Source organism: Bombyx mandarina, chromosome 12, assembly GCF_030267445.1.
Source record: "Bombyx mandarina strain Sakado chromosome 12, ASM3026744v2".
Taxonomy (NCBI): Eukaryota; Metazoa; Arthropoda; class Insecta; order Lepidoptera; family Bombycidae; genus Bombyx; species Bombyx mandarina.
The window spans coordinates 3,168,368-3,185,460 of record NC_143219.1 but is presented as its reverse complement, the minus strand read 5'-3'; the positions used below and the strand labels follow the sequence as shown (position 1 = coordinate 3,185,460).

At 36.6% G+C, this 17,093-nt stretch overlaps 1 protein-coding gene across 1 annotated transcript in view; it reads left to right on the top strand.

Moving 5' to 3' along the window:
- Window positions 1-553: 553 nt before the first annotated feature.
- The window catches only part of LOC114243089 (START domain-containing protein 10), a 50,762-nt gene continuing 34,222 nt past the window's right edge, over window positions 554-17,093 (top strand). Inside the window, exon 1 of the mRNA XM_028174455.2 lies at window positions 554-785. Within this exon, the coding sequence (XP_028030256.2) occupies window positions 615-785 (171 nt within the window). The 5' untranslated portion in view covers window positions 554-614. The remainder of the gene's footprint in view (window positions 786-17,093) is intronic.

Here is a 17,093-nt window from a genome sequence, read left to right as displayed (position 1 = left end):
TCCTCTTGTACATTCGCGATCCTGAAAATCGATATAAAAGCCATTAAAGCCCACAATTTAATGTTTTTGAAGCAAAATGATCAACCTCGCCGTACGCAAAATTTATAAACAATTTATCATACCAAAAGAAAGTAATTAAAAAACTGACAAAGGCTTTTGATTGGTTGGGTTTTCTATAAGCGTTTGTCTACACTATATTCTCTCTATGAAATTTGTCACTATTGCACTTATTTTATGGTGCGAAGTATTAATAGATGTTAAATTAAATTTGTAAAGTATAAAATGTTTATTTTTATGTAGGTAAATATCATAATTATATCTCCATAATTTAAAAATAATAATTTATTATTAACAGTCAATCAAAAATAAAATATATAAGCATAAATATTCGATGGTTCCTTACTTATTTATTCTCATGTAAAAGACTATGTCAGTAAGCCGTGAAATTGTTTTAAATAAAGGAAGGAGCTGTGTGAAAAATAAATTCAATTTCTTCCCGTGTATCCTGAGATTAATAAAAGATGGCGGCGTCGCGATAACGCGCATGCGTGTAAATCGACTAGCCCCCACGGAACAGTTGCGAGAGGTAGTCACTCGGTGATGTACGGGCTCGAATGGGCGCCGCGGGATGGGCGCGCGGTGAAGCCCGCGTGGCCGACGACTCCGACTTCGAAACCCTGAAGAGTCTGCTGGCTTCGGACCGCGGCTGGACCCTCGAGTACGAACGCGACGGCGTCAAGGTCTGGGTGGAGGATGCGGCCCACGGCGCGCTCAGAACCGTCAAGGTATGTTTGTGTTCTCGTAACGAGGAACGCCTGACGCTTATTTATTATCTATATTATATTACCGGCGTAAATAATTCATAGATATATATAAAAATTAATTGCTGTTCGTAAGTCTCGCTAAAACTCGAGAACGGCTGGAACGATTTGGCTAATTTTGGTCTTGAATTATTTGTGAAAGTCCAGAGAAGGTATAAAGGTAAATAAATATGTAAAATGCTCGGAATTAAATAAAAATAACAATTTTGTTTTTCCTTTGATGTGTCCCCCGTCGGACGGATTCCTTTTGTTTGTTTTAAGTTTATTTTATACAAAAGTTTAAGTCTTTTATTTATCGATTGAGGCACTACGAAGTGTGCCGGGTCAGCTAGTAATTTAATAAAATTCTCAATTAATTTTACATACGCTATACATATAGGTAGTTCTTACTAATATATTAAAAATGTTCAGAAAAAGAATACTTCACGTAAATCGGTATTCATTATAATATGTACATATTTAACATGCTCATTAATATATTTCATATAATGCCGTCAATCGATTTTATGTCAATTTCAATATGCAGCACTCGAAGGTAATGTAATAAATTTAAAACTATTTTTTAACCTATTTCAAAAGATTCTTATTTTGCTAGTATTTTTTGTTCTCAAAGCTTTTTCAAGGAAAACCGACTTTGATGATTTTCTTAAATTTAAAACTAGTGCATCTCTTTATGTCCTATTTAAATATTATTAATATCTGAATAAGAAAATAATAATGACTTATAAAATATGAAATAGAGGGAGAACTTGTTGAATATATTTTTTTTTAAATTAGCTCCCAATTTCTTAAATTAGCTCCAAAACAAAAAATAGAATAAATAGAAAATTATAACCGGGAACTCCAACTTAATCCAAATATTTCAATCATAAAAAAAAATGAAGGTATTCCTGTGTTAGTTTCACAAAACAGAATAGGTTCAATATTGACGAGAAAACAATACAAAAACAATGGTGGGAAGTGCCACGAAAGTTAAGAATGAGTCATAAAATAGCAGGTGTTAAATTTGTAATTTGTTTTGTCATTTGTTCCTCCTAAATAATATAAATAAATAAACCTCGACTGTCGCTTATAGAGGTATAGATAAGTAACAGTCTCACTTACGGAGGTCCATAAGCGTAAAACGACTCTCTCTTACAGAGGTTTCTGTTTCTCGCTAATAGAGGTTTTGGGGGCTTAAAATGACGGGTCCTGGCTATTACTCTCACTTATAGAGTTTTCCCACTTATCCAGTACTCACTTACCCAGGTTTGACTGTATATAAATCTACAGTGGTTTTTACGGATGTTCCGTTATAACTACTGAACCATGCATCCGATTGACTTGAAACTTGGTATCCATGTAGAAAATACATGCATTTAATGGATAGGCTAATATTTATATGAGTGTTGGACTCCCTACACCAAGTGCGGGGGCGTTAATGATGAGAATGTTTGTGGGGGTGAGCAATAATAATGTTAATTTTAAATGCCCAGCGAAGCGGATGGGTACAGCTAGTACTTTATAAAGTACAGGTCCAACCTCTCGCGGAGTACTACTTTCATTACTGAGCTAGGGCTTCCAATACCAGCTACTTCCATTTGACTACATGCAAAAGAGATCCTTCCAGGTTGTGAACAGTCCTGCTCTCACGAATCGTCTAGAAACTAAAATCAGGATGTATATTATTTTTACCAACATTAAAAATATTATTACTTACCCTATATATTTATGATATTGTAATAAATATACTAAATTAATCAAAAAAGGTTTTGAAGGTGCAATTAAATAAAAGTGATTTCTTTTTTTTATGATTGAAAGATTACTGGTGGCCCGGAGGCCTTTCCAGTTTCACCAGGACAGGTGGGCAAGCAAAGGCTCAGCCAGGAGGGGTGGGATTTGTTAACAATTGCCCCAGCGCCTCCGAACGGGACCTAACAACTCAAGAGCAATTGCTTCGCGAATGAATCTACTACTGGATCGGAATCGCGACCCGCTGAGAAGATCCGGCGAGAAACTCAGCGGGCTGATGCATGGGTTAGGTTGCACGTCGACCTCTTTGTCGAGTTAAGATTTCCTCTGGTGGCGATGTCTTAGCTTTATTATTATATGTACTTTTAATCTTTTTAAAATAGGATTATAAAAAAAAAGATAAAAACAAATTTAACACGCTTTAACTAGCTTAATATGGATGTAGTATGTGTGTTGCCATATTGTATATACATAGGTACAATTAAGTTGAGATTAAAGGGCAATAATTCTATGTTAAAGTGAAATATGGCGGTGGAATTATTCACAAAAGCTTAAATATAACCGTGTAATAAAATGGGTGCCCTTTTTACATTAAATTTGGCCTTGGTGGATTAACATGTTAATTGTCATACTGGTGATTCATACATTGCGAAGTGGTTGCGTGGATCTGATAAGTTTTTTTAATGATAATATGCTAGTGAGTCGATAACACCTTTGGGATCGAAGCGCTCTGAACTATGTTAGAATTTTAGTTAGAATATATATATTATAAACAGAAAATAATACAAAGACAATCTACAAAGATCTAAGGAATCTCCTTTCAACAAGTCACTAATTCAGATAAATTTTCAACTATGTACATATGTACATACATATTTATGTATACTAGTGGTTCCGCAGTAGTCGAAATTGGACTATAATTAATTGAAATTATAACTTTGAACATTATTATGGTTCTATTGTCAGACTATTATACTTCTTCACAGATTTCGCCAAGACTAAACTATAGACAAATAATATTACAGATAAACAATATTAACCTATTCTCAATTTGACCATGACTTTAAGCAATAACAAAAGTTTGAGAATAAACAAAGAGTATAAATGTGTGTGTCAAATACACGGTAGTATGTGTATTGTTTTTATTTATTAAATATTTATTATATTATTAATGCATAATTTTTAAAAAATATTAGAATTCTGCATGCACTCCTTCTCTATATTCTCTATAAGTGTGGGACATTTCGTAGTCCTCCGTCCGCGCAATTTTCGTAAAAAGGGTACAAAGTTTTTGCTTCACGTATTAATATATAGATATTAATGTGTGTGAGAGAAGTTATTCTGTACTCCTAAGATGTTTACGTCTGAATCTATACATTTAATAAATATCACCAAATACAAATATCGTTCTTTAATTTCTAATTGTTTCAAACGATTATTTCGTACTAATTTTCCAAGATTACGATAACCGTATCATTGGTAAAGTTAGGGTGATTTTTTCCCTATGTATTCGCTGGAAGTCTAATGGGCTATTTCAGCTACGCTGTGACTGATAGGTGAGCTCATGTGGCTCAATCTGAGAGAATGCGCTAAGACTGGTCCTAGCAAAAGCAGCGCTTCACAAAATCTACCACCGGATCGGAATCGCGACCCACTGAGAAGATCCGGCGAGAAACTCAGTGGGTCGTGTCTCTAGAACGAATAATATTCGCTCGTCTAGCTCTTCGTCGTAGTCGACGAGTTTGACGAAGGCGGTGATCGGTGCTTGAAGATTTTTATTATTTTTTATTATTATTATTATTAGATGGTTGGAGGAGCTCACAGCCCACCTGGTGTTAAGTGGTTACTGGAGCCCATAGACATCTACAACGTAAATGCGCCACCCATCTTGAGATATAAGTTTTAAGGTCTCAAGTATAGTTACAACGGCTGCCCCACGCTTCAAGCCGAAACGCATTACTGCTTCACGGCAGAAATAGGCAGGGTGGTGGTACCTACCCGCGCGGACTCACAAGAGGTCCTACCACCAGTAAGGATGAGGATTAGGACGAGAAGAGTACGAAACGAAGCGGAAAACATTACCGAAAACTTTAATGGAAATTATAAATGATAGTAAAAAAAAGCGAGATTAAATCGTAAACGTCCTTTGAATTAATCCTAAATCCGTTTTTAAATTATGCGTATCTTTTGTAAGTTAATTATCGTGTTCAATAAATCTCATTAATTGATTACTTAAGTTCGTTGTTCGGAAATTGTCGACATTAATTTTCACTCGAGTTCATTCGTAGAGGCCATTAATTTTAGATAAACTCCCTCCCTAATAATCAAAGATCTAGTTACGGAACTGTCATAGCACACTATTTACATTTTATTGCCTCCAATTAACTAAATTCTAGCTACTAATAAGACAGCAGAGCCTTATATTCTAGATATAAAACGATTTCATTCCTCAGGGAGCTGGGCTGTTGAAGGATTCAGACATTTATTTTTATCTATTTAGGGTTTATAGTTCACTGGCTACAGCGGCTTTGATGTTCGGTAGAAGGGTTTATTTACGTGTTCACAATATTTAATCCCCTATAGACCTCCAATGCCCTATAGGTATTATCCTACCTTCAAAGGGCTTACGAGGGTTCCGGAAACTTCGCTTACGTACCAAGAAACCAAATAATTTTGCGGCCTTTTTTATTAGTTTACGTAGATGGAAGAGAACGCAGTCGTATTAGTCTGTAGTTGCAAGTACGCGTTTATGAAGTCCACGAAATGTGATGTTGGTAAGCTTTAACTATTTTAGATGTATACGGCTAAAGCCAATAGTCACGACCACACGACGCCGCCTCTGTATGCTGGTGCGAGTTTTTTTAACTTCTCGATCGCGTAAAAGTTAACTCAAATTTGTATGGAGTTTGTAAGAGTGCAGAGGAGTCGTTTAATGCGGTAGGGCCCTAAAACACTTGGGCCCGCGGTCTGCTCCCAACATCTGCCGATCGTCAAGTCTCACATACACCGCGCGCCCCTTAAGCGCGGGTACCTCGTAAAAAAAGTATTTAGTTGGAATGATTGCCTATGTTTGTCGCTAGGGGCGCTGTACTAACTCTATACAAATTTGAGTTAATTTTTACGCGATCGAGAAGTTGAAAAACTCGCACTAAGCACACTGATCTTGAGATAATAATCTAAACTAGAGGCCCCGCAGTAGTCGAAATTCGACTATAATTAATTGGAATTGTAAGTTTGTACGTGTGAATAAAATATAATTTGTAATAATAAAAAGAGTCTGCTTATTCTTCCACATAAAATCTTAACATGGTAGCAGACCGCGTGTGCAGTAAGTAAATAAAAATATATTGGGTTGCGATCCACGAGAAATAATATCGGCGAAAATTATAAAAAAGAAAAATGACAACTGCGGGGTCTCTTCTGCCGATTTTGACTGAAAATTCAAATTTTAGTCATTGGAAATTTAGACTCGAATTACTGCTGGAAGAAAAGCAATTAAGCAATGTGTTTTTAAAAGAGAAATACGTCAAATGCGTCAAATACATGGTATGTAGTGTGTGTAATGTTTTCTTTATTGATTTAATGTATCATTTATGGATTATTAAAAAAAATATTAGCATTATGCACTTCTTCTCTATATTCTCTATAAGTGTGGAAAATTTCATACTCTCCCGTGTGCGCGATTTTCGTAAAAAGGGATACAAAGTTTTTGCTTCACGTATTAATATATAGATTAAACTGTAACAACGACTGTGCTACCTTAAAACCGGAAAGTCGTTTGTAACATCAGAAATGAGCAGCAGAGACATTTTCGCGCATATTTCTGATGCTACGTTCGCTCCTATTCCATCTGAGACTGTCATGTCTACTCTTTTAAGCAAATCTAATAGACAGGGGAAAGTGGAAAAAGATCCTAAGATTGAAGCTCATGGGTGATGGTGGTCACGACCCTCAGACATGAGGAACACGACTCGAGGAGGAGGAGGAGGAATAGACAGCCGAAATAAAATGACACTAAAAATATACAAAGTATGAGTATGTGTATAGAACGTCACAATATTCACAAAACCGTCAGTAGAGTTACAAAAAAGAAATCCTTTGAAATTTTCACAGACTTCAAAGTAAAGGTAATTTTTTATGAGCACGAGATATCAGTGTGGAATGGATACTCTTGTAAAGAACGGAAAGGGCACGTTTTTTTTCCAATAGACTGATTACAAATTTCATAGCGAGCGGTACGCTTTGAACGATTAAACAATGTGACGAAGTGGCGTAATAGATATCGGTACCTTTCACGAGTAAATGCTTTTTTCATTTGAGGGCTCCATTAATTGAATGACTAATTTAAAATGTATATCTATACTAATATTATAAAGCTGAAGAGTTTGTTTGTTTGAACGCGATAATCTCAGGAACTGCTGGTCCGATTTGAAAAAAATCTTTCAGTGTTAGATAGCCCATTTATTGAGGAAGGCTATAGGCTATATAACATCACGGTAAGACCAATACAAGTGGAGCATAAATAAAGAATGTTTCAAAATAGGGGGTTTAAATAGCTTAACATTATATAATTCAAATGTATTTTCACTTTCTACGTAAATTAAGTGGGGGTAAAATTTAGCGTTATACCAAAGTAACTACATATTCCACGCAGACGGAATCGCGGACAAAACCTAGTATATATAAATATAATGATATGCACTCTGTGCGTCTGTGGAACTCAGTTCCACACTCAATCCGTGCAAGTCCCTCACTTGAAGTATTCAGGAAGGCATTAAAGGAGCACTATCTATCAATTTAGTGTTACTTATATGTATTTATTTTATGTATTTCATTATATATGTACGTGTATGTATATGTTTATGTTATTTATGTGTGTAATTGTGTATGTATATAGTTTGATATTATGTATTAGTGTTTATTTTTGCTATTTTTATTGCTAATTAGATTGTACTCATCTACCCACTAATGTAAAGCTTTCCTTCTTTGAGAACGGTTAGCTGGTAGATAACTCAATTGTTGAGTTAAGCTCGCCATTTTTTTATATCTTATCCCAATTACTGTATTTTATTAACAGTGTGTACAAATAAAGAATAAAGAGAGTATTCTAAAAGTGGTGAAACAATAATAAAATACTTAATTGCGTTTTCTGTACAATATTAAGAAAATAATATTTAAAACCTTTATTTTCCACAAATTATTTTACACAGTATGCTTGAATTAAATAAAACTGAACTTAGCCATACATATTATTATATTATTTCCTTTGGTTTTTTGCGAGTTACAGATATAACGGATAGTGTATATAAGGTTAAATTAACCTTTTTTTATGCGTACCTACATATGACAGCAGTTTGAAGGTGCTATTCTGGCTTCACTATGACTGATGACCGAGCTAACCTAACCTAAACCTAATGATCTGTCTCGTCTCTCAAACTTTTCTTTTTTAATTGCCATTGTAGGCAGATCAACATACGGACCTCCTAATTTTAAGTATTTACTGTCACTTGTGGACATCAGCGATGCGAGCTGCTTCCTATTAGTTCCTATTGCTAAAATGAAATGTATGAAAGTCTCGTAGCAAAGCTAGGTAGGATAGTGACATCTACACGTCTTTGTTTTACTTAACTATTGTAGCACCGCAACGAGGGAAGACCAAAATAAATCGATTCTTTTCAAATAAATCGTTTTTAGTTATGTAGAGAAACTCGATACGGTGTAGGTATATGTTTGTTTTTGAAATTTTATATCCGTTGCGAATAGGAACGTTGGCTGATCAAATCAAATTGTACTGTATCTATTATACAAACATCAACTTCCACAATGCCTTCCACAAAGCTAAGGATCGTAGAAGATGGAGGGAAATCGTACGGAAGAAACTGATGCAGCGGGAGAGTCACGACCCTCAGTAATGTGGAAAACGAGGCGAGGAGGAGCATTATACAAACACAACCTTCGGTAACACGCCGTGTGTATGAACAATAAAAACGTATTATATCAATGTAAAAATAATATATTAATACTTATTTTAAAAACAAAAAAATAACACACACACACACACACACACACACCTTTCTACTTGTCTCATTGATCCTGGCCTGGTAATATTAGCGCGCAGCTAATAAAATTTATGTATCATCAAATTGTCATCGGTCCTTGATGCGTGTGTAAGTTTTCAAATTAATTGGACATCTCAAAGTCGGTGAAAGTGACGTTCAATGATTCGGTTACATACAAACGAACTAATAAATAAATAAATAAGTATTTATTGCTCTTAGATTTTAACTTATTGAACTACACATAAAATGATCTTAAATAAAAGTATATATATTTGTATAATGTATTATAATATAAAGTAAGTATATGTGTGTATATATATGTGTGTGTGTGTGTATTTGTATGTATATATACTGTTTTGTATCTTGTAATATGTATATATTATTATATGTAATTTTTACTGTATGCACTAGGTTTGAGTTCCTAATTCTTCTCTCCTTTTGCGGGCCTACTGGAAGAGATTTCAACATGAAATAAGTAGTGCCCTTGTGCTCTGTATCCTTATTGTCGTGTTTTTTCTAACAGCTGTGTGTACAAAATATATTAAATAAAAAATAAAAAAATAAATGATAGCAATAGAGGTAAGAAAACTATAAGTTAAATTAAAATAAAACATATTCTCGGCTTTCGATTAGCTAACATTACATTAGCTAAGTAATAAAAACCCATTAAAAACAGATGACCTACCACATATTGAGCTGTAAAGTATCTGCAGAATTTCATAATTAATATTTAAGAGTCACAAAGGCAACATTTAGGTCGTGTAATTCACCTGCCTATTTTGGTTTCAAACAAAAACGTCTTAAGAGCTCAAAGAGGACCCCGTTTCATGAGGCCTCAAACGTAAAGAGGTCAGGCAAATTGCTGAATCTTAAACATAGGTACGCGGTGTGGCTTAGCGGTTGTAATTTACGTTGAAGAACCTTACGATTTTAATGTGAAATGAGCAATTTAAAAGACAAGTTTGAGAAAGAACAAATGCAACTGTTTTAGTCCTCAGAGAGTTTAATTGTTTTTTGTCGTTTTTGTAAACGTTTTTTGTTGAATTGCTGAAGTAAACAGAGTCCAAACGTAGCCCATATGGTAACGTAGTAATTAAACAATAAAAATAAAAAGAAAATGTAAAAATAATTATGTTAAATGTACAATGAGAAATGTAACAGATTTAGACAATGTAATGTGAATGAGGAGTGAAAATGAAAATGTATCGGAAAAAAGTAAATGCAGGCAAAGAAATAAAATGTTAAATAATAAGCAGAGAAACGAAAATCATAAGAGAACGAAATACGAACCTAACATACAAATAGTGAAAAATAAAATTTAATTGGCAAAAAAGCAAATAAGCCTAAAAATGTCCCTGACAACGACTCGTCAGGGGAACGCGCAAACAAAAAAAAAGTAGCCCATACAGTACACTCCGACGACGACGCCAGGGCTGAGCTGCCAGAGGACGATTTACTAATTTAATATCAAGTTTAAAAATATAATTAAAAAGTTATATTGAAGAAGGATGTGTGACCCTGATTCTCGCTTACCTGGAAATTTAATTATTTATGTCACATTATTATTTTATTGTATGCAGCAGAGATGCGAATTTTGCGATGGATGTGTGGAGTAACGAGAATGGATAGAATACGGAATGAATATGTTAGAGGAAGTCTGAAAGTGGCATCTGTGACAGAGAAGCTGAGAAGTGCGCGTCTGGGATGGTATGGACATGTGATGAGACGAAATGAAAATGAGGTTGGTAAGAGAGTCTTAACTATGAATGTGGAAGGATATAGAGGAAGAGGTAGACCTAAGAAGAAATGGATGGATTGCGTGAAAGACGATATGTGGAAGAGGGGAGTGTGCGAAGAAATGGTATATGATAGAGGAGTGTGGAAGGAGAAAACATGTTGCGCCGACCCCAGGTGACTGAGAGAAGGGCAGGATAATTATGATGAACATTATTTTATTCAAAATATCATCACGATATCCCGACGATGTGATCTCAGCGTATTTCCTTTGAACCTCATTCTAATAAATAGTCTTACACGCAATAGGTTTGTCTTCATTAGTAAACTAGAAGTTTAGGAATTATCACATAAATCTCTACGCACCCACATCTGATCTAATACGTCACTGAAACAGCTTTAAAGCCTTTTGTTACCGAGTAACCTAAGTTACTGCATGTCTTCGTAAGTCTGAAAGATAAAGTGTGCGGCGAGAGGATGAAAATTAATACAGGTTTAGAAGCGATCAGGGCCCGTAATGAATGAGGTTACGACGCAGCCTCGGGAAGATGAGAGCCGCGAGAATATTAAGGAATGCTTATTTCATGAAAATATTACTTTGAGATATTTTACTGACGTTTTCTATTTTATTTACTTATACGAGTCGCGTCTGCGATTTCACATTTGTCAATGTATAGGACGATATAAGGGCTACCTAGAGACACTATCGCGCATGTATTATGATAGATGGTAGGACCTCTTGTGAGTTCGGACGGGTAGGTACCACCACTCTGCCGTGAAGCAGTAATGCGTTTCGGTTTGAAGGGTGGGGCAGCCGTTGTAACTATACTGAGACCTTAGAACTTATATCTCAAGGTGGGTGGCGCATTTACGTTGTATATGTCTATGGGCTCCAGTATCCACTTAACAACAGGTGGGCTGTGAACTCGTCCACTCATCTAAGCAATAAAAAAATAATAAATAAAAACAAAATGTGTGCAATTCACACGTGGTAGAAGTGAAACCTTCCAAAATTAAAATACAATTATCCTAAACGTCTTAAATATATGTAAAATTTTGTCATTAGTAAATAATTGTAAAGTAGCGCCCTCTGTGAATTGATATTTTAATTTCACGTATAATCCTAAATTAAAATTCACTACAAGAGCTTTCATACACACGTTAGTATTAAAAAATCTCACAGATGGCGCTGTATTAAATAGTATGTATATTTCTGTCTCATTCTTTGCTGGCTTCATCCTACACATTTTTGTATTTGTGTCTCTTACCTGTCGTTTTTTCCGTTGCATCCGGTTTGAAATCACAACGATTCTAAAGAAGTTTTCACTTCAATAAAAGCTGTCAGATGCAAAATTGTCATTACAGTAGAAGTGAGGGAATCAGATTTCCCTGTAAATCGCCTGGCCCTATGGGGTTGACCGCCAACCAACAAACCGAGTTTACAGTGGCAGATTTAAGGGACAAATGAGTGCCATAGGATAAGGAATGCCTGGAGCAGACAGAGATGGCGGGATTTCGAGAGGCATACAGGCAGGCAGGTCAAGTCGTCCTGGCCTAAAGGATAAGACGTCCGGTGCACTCGTATCTAGCGATGCACCGGTGTTCGAATGCCGCAGGCGAGTACCAATTTTTCTAATGAAATACGTACTTGACAAATGTTCACTTGATTTCCACGGTGAAGGAATACCATCCTTCAATAAAAATCAAACCCGCAAAATTATAACTTGCGTAATTACTGGCGGTAGGATCTCTGCACGGGTAGGTACCACCACCCCGTTTATTTCTGCCGTGAAGCAGTAATGCGTTTCGGTTTGAAGGGTGGGGCAGCCGTTGTAACTATACTGAGACCTTAGAACTTATTCTCAAGATGGGTGGCGTATTTCAGTTGTAGATGTCTATGGGCTCCAGTAACCACTGTGAGTTCGTACACCCATCTAAACAATAAAAAAGGCTACAAGATAATTAAGAGAACAAAAGCATCTGCCTCTATTAATGCTTTCGAATACATTGCGAACCATATCAATCTTCACTGATATCTGATTGTAATGGCAGCAAATAAACTCGACTGTCAATTTTTTGTGTAGATACGGTAATTATTATTCTTGCACATATTTTTAATCTAACTTTTTCACTAAATTAAATAAAACAAACAGTAGAGAAGTCACTCCAATCTCTAAATACATACATGGGAATGACATCCAAATTGAAACAATTCCGCCATTGTGTGTGCACAGTTTACGCTTATCTATTTGTGTAGAGAGAAGAGTTGATGCTATTTACTCTAACTCACGTATTGCACATAAACAGACCACAAACTAAAAACAAAAGATGAAAAACGTGATCTTGTTTTATGATTTAAAAAAAAATTGGTGTTGCTGGAATATGTGACCGATGAAAAATTAATAGTTGCACTACCGGCAGATCTATCGGCCTCAAATGAAAGTGAAGCTTGCAACAAGGATTTAATAATCAGGAAGCAAACTCGCAAAATTTATGAATTTGCGTAATTATGGATCAGATGGCATGTTATTTATTATTATCCTTATCGTGCTTACTCTGCAGTTTTGTCCACCTACGACATTTTATTGCCGATCTACGACATATGTAGGTACATACACATATATATTATGTATACTGTATGTTTTTTTTTTTTTTTTTTATTGTCTTTGTTGGCAGACGAGCATACGGTCCACCTGATGGTGAGTGGTTACCGTCGCCCATGGACTTCAGCAATGCCAGGGGCAGAGCCAAGCCGCTGCCTACCACTTAATACTCTCCACAAGCTTCGTTTGAAGAAGGACATGTCATAGCGCTCGGGAAACACCGTGGAGGGGAGCTCATTCCATAGCCGGATGGTACGTGGCAAAAAAGACCTCTGGAAACGCACTGTGGATGACCGCAGTGGCTCCAGGTAGTATTCTTCTTCTTCTTCTCAGTCGTGTCACTCTTGACAGAGTGGTCGTGATCGTCATGTAGTGTTGGAAGGGGCAGACTTGATGCGTCTCACGATGTCGCGCCATCTCTCCCTGCTCGAGGCCATTCTACTGCACTCATTTAGGAGACCTCCCACTGCAGTTTTAATTTGGTCGGTCCACCGCATTGGTGGCCTCCCGCGTACCAAGTTCAATTCACCCCATTTGGAGACTCGCCCCAGAGAGTTCTCCACTTCAGACACAAGTTTTGATCGTCTCTCTTGCACCACGCTACGAGAGAGATTCTGATGGCCGATATATCGCGCATCCCCCGTGCTGTCATCCGCATAGCAATGCATGCCATTAATAGACAGCATGTCATTGATATACAGGATGAAAAGCGTGGGGGAGAGCACCGAACCTTGTGGAACGCCAGCGTTAATGGTCATGGTATCAGAACAGTCACCGTCTACAACGACCGTGATGCTCCGCCCATCCAAAAAGCTAGCGATCCACTTGCAGGGACCCTCGGGGATTCCGTAAGATGGTAGCTTCGACAGAAGTGCCCAATGCCAGACCCTGTCGAAGGCCTTCGCGATATCAAGGCTCACAGCAAGAGCCTCGCCCTTGCTCTCCAAGGCTTCAGCCCACCTGTGAGTAAGGTATACAAGAAGATCGCCAGCTGAGCGACCGTGACGGAAACCGTACTGTCGGTCACTGATCAGCTGGCGATCCTCCAGATACTTCAGGAGTTGTATATTAATTATTCGCTATGTCGTAGATAAACCAATATATATTTGAACACCAGTCAAACCCAGCCCGCTTTGCAGGCTGATATTTGATTTGACTTTGATCCGATCGTTATAAAACTTCTCAGAATCATTGACTAGGCCAATCTGAAGACTTCCTGAAAATATCGTCGACATCCGCCTAGCGTTTGGGAGTTTATACAGTATATCGACTTTTATACATATATTATTAAATTTATACATATTTAGGATTGGTAAGATAGGTACGTATGAAAGAGTGTAAGACGTGAGTGAGAGAAAACGGTATGAAAGGGAAAAGAGAATGACAGACAGAATGACATAGGAAAGGAAGATGGCGACGGTTAAAAAATTAGGCAAGGCGTAGGTAATAAAAGTGTTAATAATTTTTTTATTATTATTTTAACAGAAGATTTTGGAACAGTGGAAGTTTTGTTTTATGCGCTGCAATCCCTATTCTACAAACACATTTTTATAATAATATTGCCTGTACCGATACCTATCAATAAATAGGAGAAATCCATACCTACACGTTTATGCAAGCACCGGGGAATAACACTAGACCGTCGGCGACATTGGAGATCTCATTACGGTCGACTTATTATCACTTGTTCTAGAAAACCCCTAGAATTTAGATCCAATTTAAAGTTATTTAGTTATTTATTTATTTGGTATCAGTGGAAAAAACTTAGGGAGTATAAACTAATCTCAGTCCGTGAATTTATTGTCTCTTCTTGAGTCGATCAAGAGTGATAAAGTTCCTCTTCGGATCCAATTAAACTCTAGAGGGACACAATAAAGTAAAAGTGTTCTGGATGTTGTAACTAGTACAGAGAGATCATCAATTAAACTTCCCAAAGAAGTATTCTTCGGCTGAGTTCGTAACTAGGGTTGGTAACTTTTAGGATAGCTCTTTCGAGTCATTCAGAAAAAGTTTTTTTGGATCGATAGTTTAGTATTTTTATTTTGAATGGAAAAAGAGGATGTTCTGTGCCGGCCCCACATAGTGGGATAAGGGCAAGAAGAAGTAGAAGAAGTTCTTTAATTTTGATTTCATGAGCATGCGGCCCTTTGTGCTTAGTGCGAGTTTTTAACATTCTCGATAGCGGAAAAGTTAACTCAAGTATGCAGTTGGAACTCCATACAAATTTGAGTTAACTTGTACTAAGCACACTGAAAACAAACGATAATGTTTTTATCACGTTCGTAAGTCGTGAGCACTCGACAACATAATTTTATAAGCTGACTTTTAGAAGAAAAGATTAGAGATAGATTATATTATTTGGTGTTAGCGGCGAGACTGGCAAGTTCCGTAACTTATTTACGTCTCTATCTACTCTCTCCTTCGAAATCTTCAATCTTTTCAGTATGGCAACCGACTTCTTATATTTCCATTGTTTAGAAGAATGGAAATCCGAGAAATCATGTCCAGTAATTTAGTTTTATTACCATACTTTTGTGCAGTTTTAAAATTACCCAAATTTTAATTGTATATATGCAAATATATATATGTCTTTTATTGGTATTAGGACATATGGAGGGTCACCGTAAGTACCTACTATTGTAGTTATGCTCTAACATCTTGCCCGTTTCTACCGCGAACGAGTATTTATTTATTCCGGTTTGAAGCATAGAAACTTATACTAAACAATTTATACTTAGATATGACCTAACTCTCTCGTTTAATTATGGGTTGCGGCATATAGATTGCGGTGTCTATGAACTACGGCTGCTACTTATCACTAGGTGCGATTAAAATATGGCAGTACGTAATAAAATATATATATTTAGAAGTACACAAAATTAAAAAAACTATTTCACACAATATGACTTTTCATGTTCCTGCCAAATAGACTTTTTAAGCGATGTTGGTCAGTAGGTTAGTCTTTGTTAGGGTCTTCCGTTAAGTTTTTTCTTGATTAGCGAGTTTTTTGTAAGTCAAATTTGTTCTCTTACCTATTACTACCAGATTATTTTAATTAATAAATTTTATGTTATTTTGACGTTGATACTGGTTAGTCTAATAGAACGAAATTAACAAAATTCTTGTATAGCCACCGGTCGTTGATGCGTGTGAAAATTTTCAAATTATTCGGACTTTATTATTTCGTTACACACAAACAAATATACATATGTAACGCAGCGTTCCGTTTCACGGGGCAACAGTAGCCAAAGGGATCGTGACTCAGGTCCGTGCCGCGACGACTCACCCCGCGCTACCCGCGCCCACTCATCTATTGCACCATTTGCACCCACAATTAGTGCGCGCCAGACCATAGATAGATTATACACTTAATATATTTGACTTTGAAGTGGCAAACACGCGTCCCCGGCCGATACCGGAACTGACAACCCGGGAGTCTCATGCCAGTCGGGCACCCAATATTAAACATATAAAAAAGTAATAGAAAAAATATCGTGTCAATATGAACACGACGAAAAAAATTATAGTACTTTAAATTTCCCCAACGACTTTGGACATGGCAAGCTTCTACTGTATGTCTATTGAAGTGGAGCTACTAAATACTAAGTGTAATATAGGGCTGTAATATATATATCTATGTATATATAAGGCTGGCCATGACGATAATACAATTGTTTAAGTACGGCAACACTCAAGGAGCTTTCAATGGAATAGTGAAGTCCTCTGTGATAAGTCAACGTATCAACGATCGATGCGCCCTTCAGCCGTAAATTAATTAATTAGTATTAGTAAGCATTGACAATTACGACTTTCTTCGTTATTATGGATTTGAATAATTCTTCGAGGGTCCGAGAGCAGTTGTTGGAAAATCTTCCTTTCTCGATAGAGCTCCCTAGTTCGCCTAAAACCAAACCCCATTCTTCGATCGAAAAGAAAATATATCTTCATAATTTTATACAGATTTTACTAAGCGATATTTAGGACAAGTGTTCTATCTACCTTCATAATGTGCTTAAATATACTCCAATAAACATTTTAACAAAATATAACAACGGATATCAGCGCGCCTACTATTTTTTATTCACTATAGCCGTTTCACATCAGACTGCGACAAACTCAAGGGGCACGTGTCATTTTGGTTAGGG